Source organism: Aegilops tauschii, chromosome 7 (assembly GCF_002575655.3).
Source record: "Aegilops tauschii subsp. strangulata cultivar AL8/78 chromosome 7, Aet v6.0, whole genome shotgun sequence".
Taxonomy (NCBI): Eukaryota; Viridiplantae; Streptophyta; class Magnoliopsida; order Poales; family Poaceae; genus Aegilops; species Aegilops tauschii.
In genome coordinates this window covers 342,288,956-342,304,676 of record NC_053041.3, presented here as the reverse complement: position 1 = coordinate 342,304,676, position 15,721 = coordinate 342,288,956, and the positions used below count along the sequence as shown (strand labels likewise).

General features: G+C 50.0%; 1 protein-coding gene across 2 annotated transcripts in view; it reads right to left on the bottom strand.

Annotated features, from left to right (window-relative positions):
- Nucleotides 1-8,018: 8,018 nt before the first annotated feature.
- LOC109759052 (1-phosphatidylinositol-3-phosphate 5-kinase FAB1B) overlaps nt 8,019-15,721 on the bottom strand; it is a 32,955-nt gene continuing 25,252 nt past the window's right edge. For both annotated transcript variants that reach the window (XM_020317896.4, XM_020317897.4), the window contains exons 10-11: nt 9,448-9,711; nt 8,019-8,764 (exon numbers count right to left, since the gene is read on the bottom strand). In XM_020317896.4, coding sequence (XP_020173485.1) covers nt 8,441-8,764; nt 9,448-9,711 — 588 coding nt within the window. In that variant the 3' untranslated portion in view covers nt 8,019-8,440. The remainder of the gene's footprint in view (nt 8,765-9,447; nt 9,712-15,721) is intronic.

Sequence of the window (15,721 nt, the reverse complement as noted above, 5' to 3'; positions counted from 1 at the left end):
ATAGAGAGGAAAGCAAACCTATGAAGCTTCTCCGGGGTGGATGCAATCACGTGCGCTCGTTGGTGTTGGGATCTGGTCCCTCCTCTTACCCCATTTGCTTTTTTCTGGTTTTATTCATTTGATGTTCTTTTCCTCTTATAGCGAAGGGGTGGACCACGCGGCATGCAAGGGGAGGGACCGGGCAGGCATTAGGCTGTCGCTGTGGCAGTCCAGCAGACAGGACCACCGGCGCCAAAAGCAAAAGGGTCCTCCACGGTAGATGGAGAACGAGTGAAGTCTGAAAAAAACCTTGAACTCATATCGCTCGTCGCAACTGAATCTTGACCTTCGAATCCCTGAAAACGGCACCCTGTACTTGATGATCCCGGTTAATCTTAACCCTGAAGCTGTTTGGAGCACCGGGAAAATATCCATACCGGCCGGGATCAGAACCTACTGTCACTTACATCCCTGTCCCACATGTCATATTTTACTCATCCGATACCCCGCCACAGCCTCGTCCGCCCCGCCTGCCACGACATCGACGCCTGCCCGCAGCGGCGCTCCACGGCACGCCCTCCCTACTCATGATAGCAGGCATACAAGGTAGCGACCACATGGACCGATGATCAATCGCCATCCATGCATGTAAAACGGCCTAATCCAATCGATTCAGCAACTATACACTAGTAGCAAGATCTATAGGCACAGCAATGGACGGCATCAGCTAGCTCGAGCTAGCATCGAATTACACGATGGCTCTAGGGCCTCCGACTTGCCCAGGCACGAGCGTGGGTGACCATGACGCCGATGTAGTCCGACGACGATGAGGGCGGTCACCGGCCAACAATAGTACGTGGCGAGGACGCTGGGCGTGACACCGTGCTCCTGTTGGTCATCATCCACTTCGGAACGGTGCGCACCCGCAGCTTTCCAGGCACAACGCCGCCACGGCGCCGTCGCTGACGACCTGACGTGCAGACAGCCAAACCCACGGCTGCCTCTCTGGCGCCATGAGTCAGACCAGAAACATGCACCTTGATGTGCTAGCGTGCAGACACTTTACGGTAGTAAAGGTGCAACCGTGCTGTCATCGTACGCCATGCCGTAGCCCCTACCATTATGTCGAACAGTTGGTGTGCATGCACTCCTCTGCAGCTCACCTCGCCTCCGAGCTCGCTCGGACCGCCCCTGTGGCTAACCGCGTTCCCGGATGAGCTCTAATCACTCCCTCTCCCTCCATTTCTTCCCCCATTGCTCGAACTAGGCAGCTGCTCTGCCACGAGAGCTCGCCATGCAGAACGCGCGCTGCATGGACGGCGACCAGACCGACGCCCATGCGGTCATGCCTCTCGATTTTCTTTCCCATGAGACACGTCAGGGCCTCTGTGCTATCCACACACGCGCCGGTGCTGCTGGCATGGTGCTCGCCGGCGGTAGCCCACGCGTTCTTGGGGAGAGAGAGGGATGGATAGAAGATGAACATGACAGGTGGATCCGTGCAGTTAGTGAGAGCAGGGTGTGATCCCGATCGGGATCGTTCCTTTCCTATCATGCCAAACTGGTTTGGACGGGTTCAGAGTTGAGAATAGCCGGGAGACAAGTACAGGGTACCAATTTCAGGGATTAAAAGGTTAGGGTTCAATTTTGACAGGGGAGTAAATTGCAAGAAACCATCACTTTGAAGGCTCGGTTTGCAGAAAACACCACGTTACATTTTTTAGCAAAAACACCACATCTTGTGTAATCTTTTTGCAAAAATCACTGATTGATGGATTTGGCTCTGTTGAGCGCGTTTATGACGGATGGGCCCCGTTTTCTGCTTACGTGACATAACTTTTTGCAATTTATGAGTTTAAATCTAAAATTACAAACTAGACCCTAGAATTTTGCAGAGACACCCCTAAATCAAAAAAGAAAAACGCAATTAGCCCCAACACTCCTCCGCGATGGAACTGCTCCTCCTGAGCAGGATCTGGATCGGGGGAGTCCTCCCCAACGCCTCGTTCTATGGTGGACGGGGCTACGCAGGGCGATAGGAGGCACGGCTCACGTGCGGGCTACTGCAGTACGCCGTGGTGGGCGCCGCCGGCCTGCCGCCTGCCAGCTGCACGCGCACGTCCCGATGCATCGGCGGCCGCCGGAGCGTTGAGGAACGGCAGACCGCCCCTGTTGCTTCGGTCGTCGCCCACCGGCGCTCTTCTTTCCCAGGCCGTCGCCCTCCCGCCCTCTTCTTCCCAAGGCGCCCCAGCTGCTTCGGTCGCTGCCATGGCTGCCCCAGTCACAGCACTCTCGATGGTAATGACGACTCCATGTGGCGGCCTTCCTACCGGTACCGGGCTCTGGCGCCGCCCCTGGCCTTTTCTTCTTCATGCCGGCGCTGCCCCATGGTCAACGGGGTCGTGGACGTTGTAGCCCCACGCGCTCAGCACGCCGAGTTGGCTGGGGCATTCCCGCCGGATCCGATGCCGGGCGGGGACGGTGGAGCCCGATGTGGCCGGATCCGGTGCCGGGCGGGGACAGTGGAGGCCGATGTGGCCGGATCCGGTGGGGACGGCGGCGGGCCGGGGAGGAGGGTGGCGCTGAGCTCATGTGCACGCTTGCCGGCTGCAGATGGACGGAGTTTGGGAGCGAGGGGAAAGTTGGGGGGCGTTTTTGCATTAAACCAAAACTGTTGTGCCACATAAGCAGAAAATGAGCCCCATCTGTCATAAACACACTTAAACAAGTCAAATCCGCCGGTCGGTGGTTTTTGTAAAAAGTTTACACAAAACGTGATGTTTTTTGAAAAAAATATAATATAGTGTTTTCTGCAAACCTAATCTTCAAAGTGGTGGTTTCCTGCAATTTACCCTTGGCAGGGCGTATGAAATCAAGGTTTCAAATAGACTTCACTCATGGAGAACTGTTCCGGGAAGGTTCAAACCTTTTTTGTCACGGGCGCTTTTTTTTTGTTACTCACGCGTTGCTTATTTGCCATTCAGCTGATGCGTACCTGCGTTCTCCTGCAGCCCACAGCCCCTGTCTAAACTTTCCAGTACGCAGCACTTCCAGGCAGCCTGTAGCAATAAGAGACAACCGACCATCCACGCTAGTCTTTAACACCCGTGGCATTTGATGAGGCACATGCTGCTTCGGTGAAGACAAACACTCGCCCACATGCACGAGACTCTATGTAAGCGTTTTGTTTTATCTACGTCACGGTATTCTTCCTACACATAATTGACGCACCATCAGATAAAAATGTACATACGCGTTTTGTTATTAGCACACGCGTGGAGTCGTGTACTTAATCACGCCTACACGAGTCAAAAATAATTAACAACCATAGTCGCCAGGGATAAAAACAGTACACACACTTTTAAAATAGCCGTATATCGTGGTTGATTTAATATTAAATTCTAGTTTTTCTTGAGGGCCGAGACGATGGGCTTTTCTTTGTAATTGTTGGGAATGTAATTAAATCCCGCCTTGTTTCATAAGTATAGCTTGGCTGATAAATAAAAAAGTATAGCTCCGTCTTTATGCTTGCATGGGATCCTGACGATGAAGATTCCTCTTTCCCCTCTCCCTCCCGCGTCGCTCCCACGAGCGACCGGGAGGGAAACCCTAGCCGCCTCCCAGCCCCCCTCCTCGCCGCCGCCAGGGCGCGTCGGCAGGCAAAGCCCGCGGGCATCGACAGCGGCGGGGCCCCTTCATCCTTTCGCTTTGCGGCGGCGGGCGTTAAGTCGTGCTGGCAAGGGGCGCGGCAGCGCAGCGACGAGCTCTGGCGGCGGGGGCGCGAGCACGTGGCGGCGGTGTGGTGGGCTTTGCGGGCATGCGCGCGTCCTGCTGGGGCGGCGACTGGGTCTGGCTCGGCTACATTTGCGGCTCGGCTGCCTTGAACGGCGCAGGCCATCTCCGCCACGCATAGTAGGAATCGTGCGCACCCGATGAAGAGGCACCCCTATAAGTTTATGCACGTACCCCTTTTAAGATGTATATATACCATCACCGCAACACTTATATTTGCACAAAGAAACATCAAAATTACATTGTCAAACCCATGCATCTCCGCATATAACCGTCCTATTGCATTTTCAACGCATTCGTCCCGTATAAAAGATGACATTGATCACGTTGGTCGTCGCATCAACTAGTTTACTCATGGAAGTAACAACGACATCTGCATGCGGCATGGCGTCAGTGCCGGACGAGCCATTCTCCCGACCTCGTAAAACAACGCCGCCGGAGACGATTTTGAAGTACACTTCCTTGAAAATCCATAAGCCAACATCAAGAGAGCCATGTGCGATTCATCATGTACGAGGTCGGGACGATTTGCGAAGTGCTCCATATGCATGCGGCACCTCGGTCTTGGGCAAGGCACTGCAGTCCGCGCCGGCGGTAGCGTCCAGGGGAGAGGAACGGGTAGGGGGGAGGGAGCTTGGATGGTGGGTGAGTAGTTAGGGTTCACCCGTTGACCGTGGTGGTTGAATTTTTTGCATGAAAAATGGGGAAATTAAAAAAAAATGACTGGGCTACGGTTTGTTTGAAACCCTCGGGTTTTCAGGTGGAGACGAGTAGGCCATTGAATTCCCGATGAGAAATACTTTTATGAACTTGTTTCTTGTCGCTTTTTAGGCCTGACTTTGATCGTTTCAGAAAAAAAAGAGTTATGCGCGAAGTAGAAAAACAAAAGAGTTCACCCTAAGAAAAGTTGAGCATGAGTCAGCACCGATCCCTTCGTTTTTAGAAAAGGTGGTGTGACAGCTAAACTATAGGACGCACCACAGAAAAATACATAAACCAGGCGTGAGAAGATGACTGAACATGACTGAAATCAAATGCACGCACTGAAAAGAACAACGAGTTTCGACCCACTGCAGTAAATGATAAAAAATACATATCCGAATTACAAAGATAAGCCTTCGGGCCATAATAAAATGATTGCATTTCATAACGATAACTTAGTACTGATCTAAGTGTCCAGGGAACCTGGGCGGCCACCTCAGATTGATTGGCACAACCTTGCAAACTAGGATGGTGTTGGTGTGTGGGAGCAGCTACGTTGCTTGTATGGCCTCGGTGTCGATGGAGTACAGACACCCGTATCCAAACCTCGCAACTACGTGGCGTGCTGTCTCGTCGGCGGCAAGTGTCCTCACAGAATAGGACACAGCGTCCCACCTTGTTCATTCTTCGGAAAGGCCAAACATCACTGGGAAGGGGAGGCTTGCCCGCAAGATCCATTTACCAGATACCCCTCTGTCCCGGACACGGAGCAGCACACCTTGCACCTGCACGATGGTTAGCATACCCATGGTGGATTTGGTCAACCTGTAGTCCGCACCACCATGCAAGCTGCTGAGAACGAAGTCTTGAGGGAGATGGACCCGCGTGAACGATCCATTGAGCAGGTCATACGCCACAACTTTACCAACCTCATACATCATGTACAGAGCCTCTCGTTGCAGCACACAGTATGGGTTGCTGATGAAGGTTGAGCGTTGTATCACACTGTCCATGGCTTTCGAGACTTGTAGATACCACGCTCCATCTTTGAAGACATTTACCTAAGTTAAGCATGAGCATTTTTTCAATAGACACAATCAATAAAAAAATGACATATGAATGGACGGATTAAGACTTGCACATTGAAAACTAGTTTTCTTACGTGGTAGTGCAGGGGTTCGTCGGTCAGTAAACGTATCCCGCCGAACTCAAATCTGGCATTGTCCGTACGACGTGGTACGAAGAAAGAGATTTCGCCGCGTATGACGGAGAAATGCCCCCAAGTGTTGTTGCTGACTGGCGTAATGGTAGGCTCGAATGGGCAGATCAGGCTAATGTCAACGTGGTTTGACGCTGGCTTCCCGCAAAAAAAAGAAAACTCGAGCCCAGAGTCAAGTGTGTCAAGAAGCAGAAAACTTCTTTCAGGCCTAAGGAATGCCGTGATATATACACCTGCTGACCATTCACTCACCTGCTGACCAATGTAGTGGACCGGCGCAACGCTCTCGTGATGGGCATCCTCGACGGCAGAAACAATGGCGCCTGCAAACGCGTCTTCACCCCCAGCTGTGCTCACAGCCAGGCCCCGGCTTCCGTTTTTCCCTTCGCCATCTCCCAATCCTTCCATCTGACTCATCACTAGATACAAAGTTGTACCGAGAGCGCACGGAGCAACAACGAGCAAGATGCGTGATATATACACAAAACCAATAGCTGGACGGTGGCGTCAGTTAATTAGGGAGCCCATACGGCTGGTTGCGTGTTTTACTCTGCTGTCCTCTTGCGGATGCATGGCAGCGTCTGTTCCGTCTGCAGATTGGAGTTAGGCCAACTCCACCGCACGACCCTAAATTGTCCGGTCCCGTTCGTTTGAGGTAAAAGTGACAAAATCAATGACCAACGCGCTATCTCATCTTGCCTTTTTGTCTGTTTAGTGTCCGCTTCGACCCCATATTCAAAGCAAATTTGAGATGGATTTGAGTCAAAGCGGACAGTCGCGGACAGCCCGTCTGCGTCCTCGCGTCCGCACATGGCCCGCATGACAGCCACCTGCCCCTGCTATTGTCCCCTTCCCCTCTCTCTCCTCTGCTGGATGCCTGACCAGGCGAGGCACGGCCGGTGGCGCGGCGTGCGTGAGCGCGGCGAGGCGGGGGCGGGCGAGGGCGAGGCGTGGTCGGCGGCGAGGGCGAGGCGAGGCGGGGCGAGGGGCGGCCGGCGGCGTGGCGGGCGCGAGCGCAACGAGCCGGGGCGGGCTGGGCGAGGCGGGCGCGGGGAAGGCGGGGCGAGGGGAGGCCGGCAGCGCGGCGGGCGCGGCGGGGCGAGGCGCGGCGCGCGGGCGCGGCGGGGCGTGCAGGCACGCGCGACGTGCAACGGCGACGAGGCAGCGCGGGCGTGCAGGCGGCGGCGGGGCAGCGCGGGCGAGGGCGCAAGCGTGGCGTGCAGCGGCGGCGGGGTAGCGCGGCCGTGCGGGCGAGGACGGCGGGGCAATGCAGGTGCGGCAAGGCACGGCGCCAGCTGCGGACTGGACAGAGTAGGGCATGGGAGAGCGCCCCGGCGAGCGAGCGCGTGTGGCCACGGCATGCCACGGCGGGCGTGGAGGGCAGCAGATAATTTGGGGTTAGTTGCTGTGTTGGGCGACTCGAATAGAGGCCGGGCACACATGTCCGCTTTTACACCCATCGCCACCTCAAACGGACAAAATCCGAACAAAACGTCCGTTTGAGGTCGTGCGGTGGAGTTGACCTTAATAATGGCCAGACCCGTATTCAACCCACATGCACTAAAAAAGGCAAGTCTGGCCACCCCTTTTCAAGCGTGGTAGAGCAAATGCTGCTTCTCACAAACGGTGCCAGGCAATGCACAGCTTGCTAGACCAAAATGGCAGTTTTAAAACAGTAGACAAGTACACGGCGCCGTGGAACTTTTGACCAATATCCAAAATGAGCCGTTCTCAGTTGCTTGCCGAAATCAGCTACTGCCACATCCTGCTCAATCAAAATGGGATGAGGTCACTTGCCCTGAGTACACCTGCAAAAGCCAGGTAGTAGGCTTTCCTTTTCGGCTACTGACAACCAAAAGGTTCGTCCCAGCTTTCCCCTACTGCCGTGGCGAAATTCAACAAATCATAATACCATAACCTTATCCATTCAAAAGTTCGGATCTCGAAGCAAATGAAGGGTTCCGATAACCACCATCCGAGCTAGTGTGGATAGCAAATCCATCCTATATATATATATATATATATATATATATATATATATATATACACACACACACGCTCATACACCCACCACTATGAACGTACACACGCACACCTTACCTACCTCCGAAAATCTGAGCGAGCACCAGGATTTGAACCCTAGTAGGCTAGGATACCACAGTCCCTCTAACCATCCAGCCATAGGTTGTCAAATCGTGAAAATTTTGCAAAGTGAGATTAGAATGAAAAGGGTCAAAATAGTGATTTCGGCCCCCGCAGAGCCATGTTCTGACGTGTATATGTTCTCCACAGCTTGTTGTTGGCATATGAATCTTGACACGGGGCATTAGCACTAACTCAACTTTTATTTTGTTATTATATACACCACAAACGGGGATAGCCCCTCTAAAAATCAACAGACACACAACAACCACTTACACAAATTCCTGATGTTCACATCTAGCCAAAATGAAAACCACCTACAAGACACGAGAAGGCACTTACACTTGATATATGTACCATATAGGCAACACAGGAAAAACTAATCACAATTGCAGTCGCAAGAATATACACATGTGATGGTTTTTTTTATATTAGATGGAAACCGGCGAGTTTCAATCTGATCTGTGCAAATGACCACAGGAGAATACAGTGCCCAGCCTGAAGATCATTTCAATGCCGGCCGAGTACCAAATTAATCATTTCTCATGACTGCAGTAGGACCAAATCCGGCAACCACCATCCATCAATAACACGCCGAGCGCCGTGCTACTCCGGTGAAGCATTTTGAGAATCGTCTTCACAAATATTTGACAAGGACTGGTCTGGATTGATTATTGCAGGCATCCATTGCTCAGGAATCACAATAAAATAAGCAGACATTGCTTTCCTAAACCGCTTCTTGTACTGCATCGGTGAGACAACAGTTGGAGCGGCATTCTTAGGCCCACCTAGAATGCCAGAAGATTTGACCCATGTTTCAAGGTGCTTGTCCCATGTATACTGCCTCATGAAATCAATTATTCCCAGGACAAGCTCATGTTTCTCCTCATCAACACCCACAAGCAAGGAATAATCCATTACATCAATTCCCTGAAAGAAAGCCATCAGAGTCAGTTGATGACTCGATGTTTATACATATGTTTGGTATCAGTGTCAGTTTGATAATAGTTCTACTCCTCCGGTCCTTTTCACTCCGCGTATTATATTTGTGTCAAGTCAAACTTTGCAAAGTTTGAAAATTTCTATTAAAAAGTATCAACATCTATAATACCAAAAACACATATACTATGAAACTACATTTTTTAATGAATCTACCCATATTGATTTGAAATTGTGAATATTGATACTTTTTTCTATAAGTTTGGTCAAAATAGAGATACTTTGACTTGAGACAAAACTTATACGCAGACTAAAAAGAACCGGAGGGAGTATATTGTACATATCTCACGTCCCCTGTCCATGCAGTGTCTAACATGTTGCCTAGTGCCCGCTACAATGTTATTGGTGTAAATCACAAATCCTGACAGAGTATATTCATGCCAGCATGAGATGCATGTTTCTTGTGGTCATTTGATGAGATGCATGAGATGGTCACATGAGATCTCATGTGATCACATGATATACACATGTGACGCATGTTTTTGTAGAAGAAAAAAATCTAGTGTCAAGTTGTATAAATCACGGTGGAAGTTATCCTATGACTTATATTTTCTGTCTTTATGAACATAAGTAATGCGTTGAAATAGATCATTCATGTCAGCATCAGAACTTACTGCTAGAAAAGAAGTGTCATTCCAAACAGCTCTTTCAAGAAGGCGCTTCGCCTTGTTCCCAACAAAAATTGGTGACTTTGGCATTGCCTCAATTAAGTTCTGGTCAAGCAGGACCTTGTTCCTGCTGGAGTCTGCATTATACCTTGACCTTGAAGATCCCTTGAGATCATAAAGCCTCGTAATATTCCGTCCAAATAAGAGATTTTCCATCACGAGCAAATCCATTTTTGATTCCTTGCCACCTTTCAGATGCTTAATTGTAACCTAAGCAAAAGCATGCCATTTTTAGTACTACCCAACCCTACCACAGAAAAGAAAAAGCTACGCCTATAATTTTGGGTCATTGGCTCAATGAACTCCAGCAAAAGCATACCATTTCTAGTACTGCCCAACCACATCATACATTATTTGAGAGTTTAATCCAGTCCCAAAGTTGTAAAACTTCCTGCGGACACGACTTGCAGGTTGCAAGATCTCCGAAGGCGTGTTCAAGGAAGCACATACTAGATCAAATAAAATTGTCGTAGGTGCATAACATATATTTATTTAACCAAAAAGACTAACAAAATCAATATGAAGCGCAGCTAACATACCTCATTACTAATTACTAGATGCCCCAATGTGAGCTATGTGAAAAATGCAGGGAAATGGTTTTATGTATAATATGTGCATGATTCTAAAACTGGAGAATTTTTTTATCCCAACCCACCAGCAAAATTACCAGATCCCAGAAACTATCATATATTCATCTAAAAGTTCAAATTGTTAGTTACATTATGTTCCATGTATAGCCTGAATATTTTCCCCATTGTATGAGGAGTTTTCCGCATATTTACCACCTGTACATGTATATATATACTGGCCTTTGGCCCCAGAAAATACAAGTTGCATATTTGTTGGGGTCTTGTTGGTCGTCGGATGCATATTTCTCAGGATGTCACTTTTGATGAGTCTCATCCTTTCTACCCGCGTCCATCTTCCTCGACCTTTTTAGTGAAGGATATCTCTTTCCTCACTTTTCCTGACACTCCTATCACTCTTGTTGAGTCCTTTCCCATCCGTCCTACTGCTCCTGCTTCTTCGACTATTGCAGATCCTCCGCCACCATCTCCTATTGTTTCCTCACCTCACTTATCACAGGATTACGTACCTTCATCCCAGGTGGCTTCCCCGTCTCTATCACCTGAGACTATCCCGGTGATTCCTCCTCGTATTCTTCCATCTTTTCCTCACATTTATACTCGTCGTCCGCATGTTGTGGATAAGTCTACTGATGCACCATCTACTTCTCGTGTGCCATCTTCCTCATCTGAGCGACTCGGCCTACTTATGGCTTGCGTCCTTCTCCGCTTCCGCCTGTTGACCACCTTGGCCTTCCAAGCGCTGGCGCCGCTGTTCTTGAGCCCACTTCTTATTCTGATGCTATTGTTCACCCCGAATGGCAGCTTGCGATGGCAAAGGAGACTGTTCCTCTTGAGCGCACCGGCATGTGGGATCTCATTTCTCTTCATCCCCGTGTTCGTCCCATCACTTGTAGGGTCTACAAGGTTAAGACTCGCTCTGATGATTCTCTTGAGCACTACAAAGCTTGTCCTGTGGCTCGTGGCCAGCAGGAGCATGATTGTGATTGCGATGAGACTTTTGCTCCTGTGACCCATATGATAGTTATATTATATTCCATATATAGCATGTGTATTTTCCACATTGTATAGGGATTTTCTGCATATTTACCACCTGTACATGTGTATATATACTGGCCCTTGCCTCCCCAGGAAATATAAGTTGCATATTTCCTAACACAAATGATCATACATGTTAAGCTTCATGCACTAGCCAACGCAACCAAAAGTCCGAACTGATGGAAAGGGCTAGGCAATCCACATATACACTTCAACACCCCCTCTCACATGTGACGCGGAAAGTCAACATGTGGATAGACTCCGAGGTATGGCTCAAGAGGCTCATACGTGGACACAAAGAGGGGCAGCAGCAATTTTTAAATAAATTGTGAAAACCAGGACTTGAACTCAAGACCTTAGCTCTGATACCACGTTAAGCTTCATGCACTAGCCAACGCAACCAAAAGTCCGAACTGATGGAAAGGGCTAGGCAATACACATATACACTTCAACAATACCCATGTATAAAATGGAGGGCCTCGGAACGGAAATGTAATCCTTTTCTCTGGAGACTGTTATTGGAGCAGCTTAGTTGTATTGCATAGCTCATGGGGCAAATATATATACATGTAAAGAGACCTAGTACATTAGTTTGTGGTACAAGGAAATTTAAACTAATACGACTATGTAAAGAGACATAGGCTATACTGAGACTGCATATCAAACTAGTAAAATGCCCGTGCTACGCTACAGAACAACATGAAAGTAGAGCCAAAAATAATTTAGCCACACTGTTATATTTTTAATCAAGACCTTCTAAAGTTACAGAAGAAACAACTGGATATTCCTTTTCTTATCACATGTATTAGTGGACATTTCAACTAATGCTAGTATACACATCATTATTCTACTTTGCAAAGTAGGCCAAAACACTAATGATATGTTTACTTGTTGCATATCACATTATCATTTTTATTTTTCTCCTATGTTTTTAATGTCGAAGTTTAGAACTGTAGTACATTCAAATCAACATTTGAGATCTCGCTGCATGTTATTTTATCCCATTTAAAATGGTATGCCCCATTGAAAACATTCTTAAAAACCCACGCTTATAGGTTTAAACCGGACTTGGAATCAACATAAGCCAAGTTGCAGCCTACCAAATGTGATGTTTGAATGTACTCCCTCTGTCCCATAATATAAGAACGTTTTTGACACTAGTGTGTAGTGTCAAAAACGTTCTTATATTATGGGACAGAGGGAGTAGTTAAAAGAACTTGAGGATGGTAGATGAGATAATAAGCGTGTAAACATATCAAAGATTCCGTGTCCAACATAATATTTCACATCATTTGCCACCCTAGGTTGCACAGGGAGATTAAAAAAATATGCAATGAGAAAAAAGAAGAGACATAAGCATGTTAAGAAAGGCGTAAGATAATAAGCAAAGATTATTAGTCCACACATGGAAGTTACCATCAAGAGTGCATGATATATGGTCAACTTGCCACCATGAAGAGTCAATGAATTGGAATTTCGATGATTGCAAATATTATTTGTTTTCAAGGAGGGGGGTGGGGTTGGGGGGATTGCATCTATCCATCTGATGCATTGAGCGTGGTGGTGCTCAAGGGCTTCGTGGTGGTCCTCATGGCCTCCACCGTCATGGTCATGACCGCCGTGAATTAGATATAATGCTCGCTGCTCACTGAGGAGTAGCGAAATGCTATACGGCATTATGGCTCTAGAGGAGCTCGGGTGTGACTTCCGTGCTATGCTCGCACAGACGACAGCAGCCAAGGCCGATGTGCAGGATGCCCTATGTCAGGTGCTTGTGCTGGCCGCCGCTTGCCCACTACCTCTGCTCACCAATATTGTTGAGCCTACACACTGGTGGACCTACTTCCCGATGTCGTCGATCCTACATAGAGACAAAACTGCTTCGTGAAGCACTCCCCATCCGGGATGCGTTGGTCGTTGTCGCCTAGAATGACGACGCACCCCTTGTGTTTTCTATTGTTATATTTCCTCTAAAAGGCTGGACGGGCTGGGCTTCCTGTCGGGTTGGCTCTAACTCTTCCCGAAAGGATAAGAGGCCTAGCCGAGACGGCAAAATAGGCCTCAAGCACAACCAGGTAGAGCCAGTTTTGGCCCAGTTCGGCTGCAAGGCTCTCTTCTGAACCCAACCCATCTGTTTTTTAGGAATTCTAAAAAGAATTCTATTTTTTAGGAAGAGCCCAACCCGTCCAAGTGAGAGAAGGGAATTAATAAGAGGAGCCCCATTACGTACGCGATTTTCTAATAAAAAACAACAACGTACGCTCGCATGCATCCATCCAACGTGTTGCCGCTGCTAGCGTACGCATGCTGCACGCACGCATCCTGTATCCATCCCCGACAACGTCGTCCTGTCCTCGGATCCTCGCCATGCACTGTGGCTGCAGACCCCGGCCAACCGCGCCCACGCCGCTGGCCGGCCACACCGCCATGCAGTCGTTGCCGAGCACATACACGCACGCCGGTGCCCGCACCCTCCGATTCCTATGCAGTTGTTCGCCCAGTGCACGCACGCGCGGTCCCCAAGCTCTCTTGCTGCTCGTGGTCGGGGTGTTCGCGATATAGACCGGGCTCGCTGTCGTGGTGCTTCTCCTCCACGACCACGCCTCCCCAACGCGCCGGTGTCCGCCTCCACGACCGCGTTCCCAACGCCGCCGCATCCTGGGCCTACCTAAATTGAACAGCGTTGCCAGGGACGGAGGTGGAGAAGCACCACAGCGTCTCGCCCTCTTCGTCATTTCCTCGGATCCTTGCTATGCACTACAGCTACCTGCACACCCTGGCCCCCCGCGCCGACGACGGTGGCCGACCAGACCGGCACGCCGTCGTTGCCGAGCGCATGCACCGCAACCTCCGATCCCTATGTCGGCGTTCACCGAGCACACACGCGCAGTGGCCAAGCCCCCATGCGAGCCAACCCAGCAAAGAGTTTGTCGGTACAAGCCTCGCCCTCGTATTGGGGTTCGCCATAGCACCGAGCTGAGCCCCGGCCCTGCCCGTCGGCGGTGAGATTTTGGCTGCTCAATCCGATTCTGGCTCGTGCCCAACCTGGCCTGTGGAATTGTTCTAGGGAAGCAGCCGTCGCTGCTGTGCACAGGTGGATGGTGGTGGCGGAGCGTGATGCGGAGCATACCACGGTCATCTCCATGTACACCTTCATAGCACCTCAAGCCCCAAGTGGACCTACCAGACTTAAGGTGAACCCGCTCCTCTTCAAGATTTACATGAATATCCATTGGACTTGGTTGCTACCTCACCATGGATCGTTGTGCATCATTAGGTACGAGGGTGACCGCCACCAAGCAGCTATGAAGCTTCCCGGAGGCCAAGGAGAAGGACCCCAAGCCCGCACGGAGGAAGAAGGGACCCAACAGGAGATGGACAAGAAGTCCCAGACGACCCCGTGCGCACGGGCCCCCGAGACCCCGTGCCCACGGGCTACACAGGAAGCTGGCGCTGGAGCACCCCGTGCGCACGGGCTTTTACCGTGCACACGGGACCCCCGTGCGCACGGGCTCATCAGGATGGGCGGCCGAGAGTCACCTGTTGGGCCTCCACTTCGTCCCCTTCCTCCACCTACCTATATATATCCCTCTCCCTCCTCCATTTAGACTTAGCAAAGGATATGACATGATCTATGTGAGCTTTGCTCCTTGTACCTCCTCTTGAGAGAGAGAGACCTCTCCCATGGAGATCAAGACCTCCATTGGAGAAGATCCCTAGTGGATTCAAGACCCCATCTAGGGAAGGATCCCCATCATAGGATCACCAAGACCTCACCTCCCTTTGGGATTTGGGATGACCTCTACCTTGTATCTTTCTCTTTGTTGTTCTTGTACCTTTGTGGATCTTGTGTGGATGTGAGTCTAGTGGATGTGAGATTGGACTTGTTCTTGAGTGTTCCTCTTGTTTCCCCCCATGTGTTCTTCTTGTTCTTGGGGATTTCCCCTCCAATTCGTGAAAGATCCATCTTAGGGTTCCACCCTACAACATCTTGCTATCATGAGCCATGGTTTCTCACGAAATTGGAGCCCTCCTCTTAGTTTTCTAGCCTAATTTTGCTTGTTCTTGCCCAATTTCGAAAATCCCCACAAAAATAGCCCCAAAAATTTTCTTGCAATTTGTTGTTTCTTGTGAGATTTGTTGTGTTTGGTCCACGATTTTGATGTTTGGCAACTAGATCTAGCTTTTCCCCCATCCCTCATACAATCCCCACCGCAAAATCCATCAATGCCACGAAATCGTGAATTTTCCGCCTACCCCGTGCCCACGGGCTCCTCAGACCCCGTGCGCACGCCCCCCCCCCCCCCGAAAAGTCTCTGGACACCCCGTGTCCACGGGCCCCTTTTGACCTCGTGCCCATGGCCCCCCTACAGCAGCCGTCGGGACTTCACAGTTTTGGCCGTAACTTTCGCATCCGGAGTCCGTTTTGACGTTCTTTAGCTCGTTGAGTAGCTATTGACATCCCCCTTCCATCTAGATAGGTTTCCACACCATTTGACTCCATCAAAATTTTGACATTTTGGCATCTTTCCCTAGGCCTTCCACCATATCATCCGCAAAACCACCATAGCTTTCCGCAACCTAACCCATTTCGC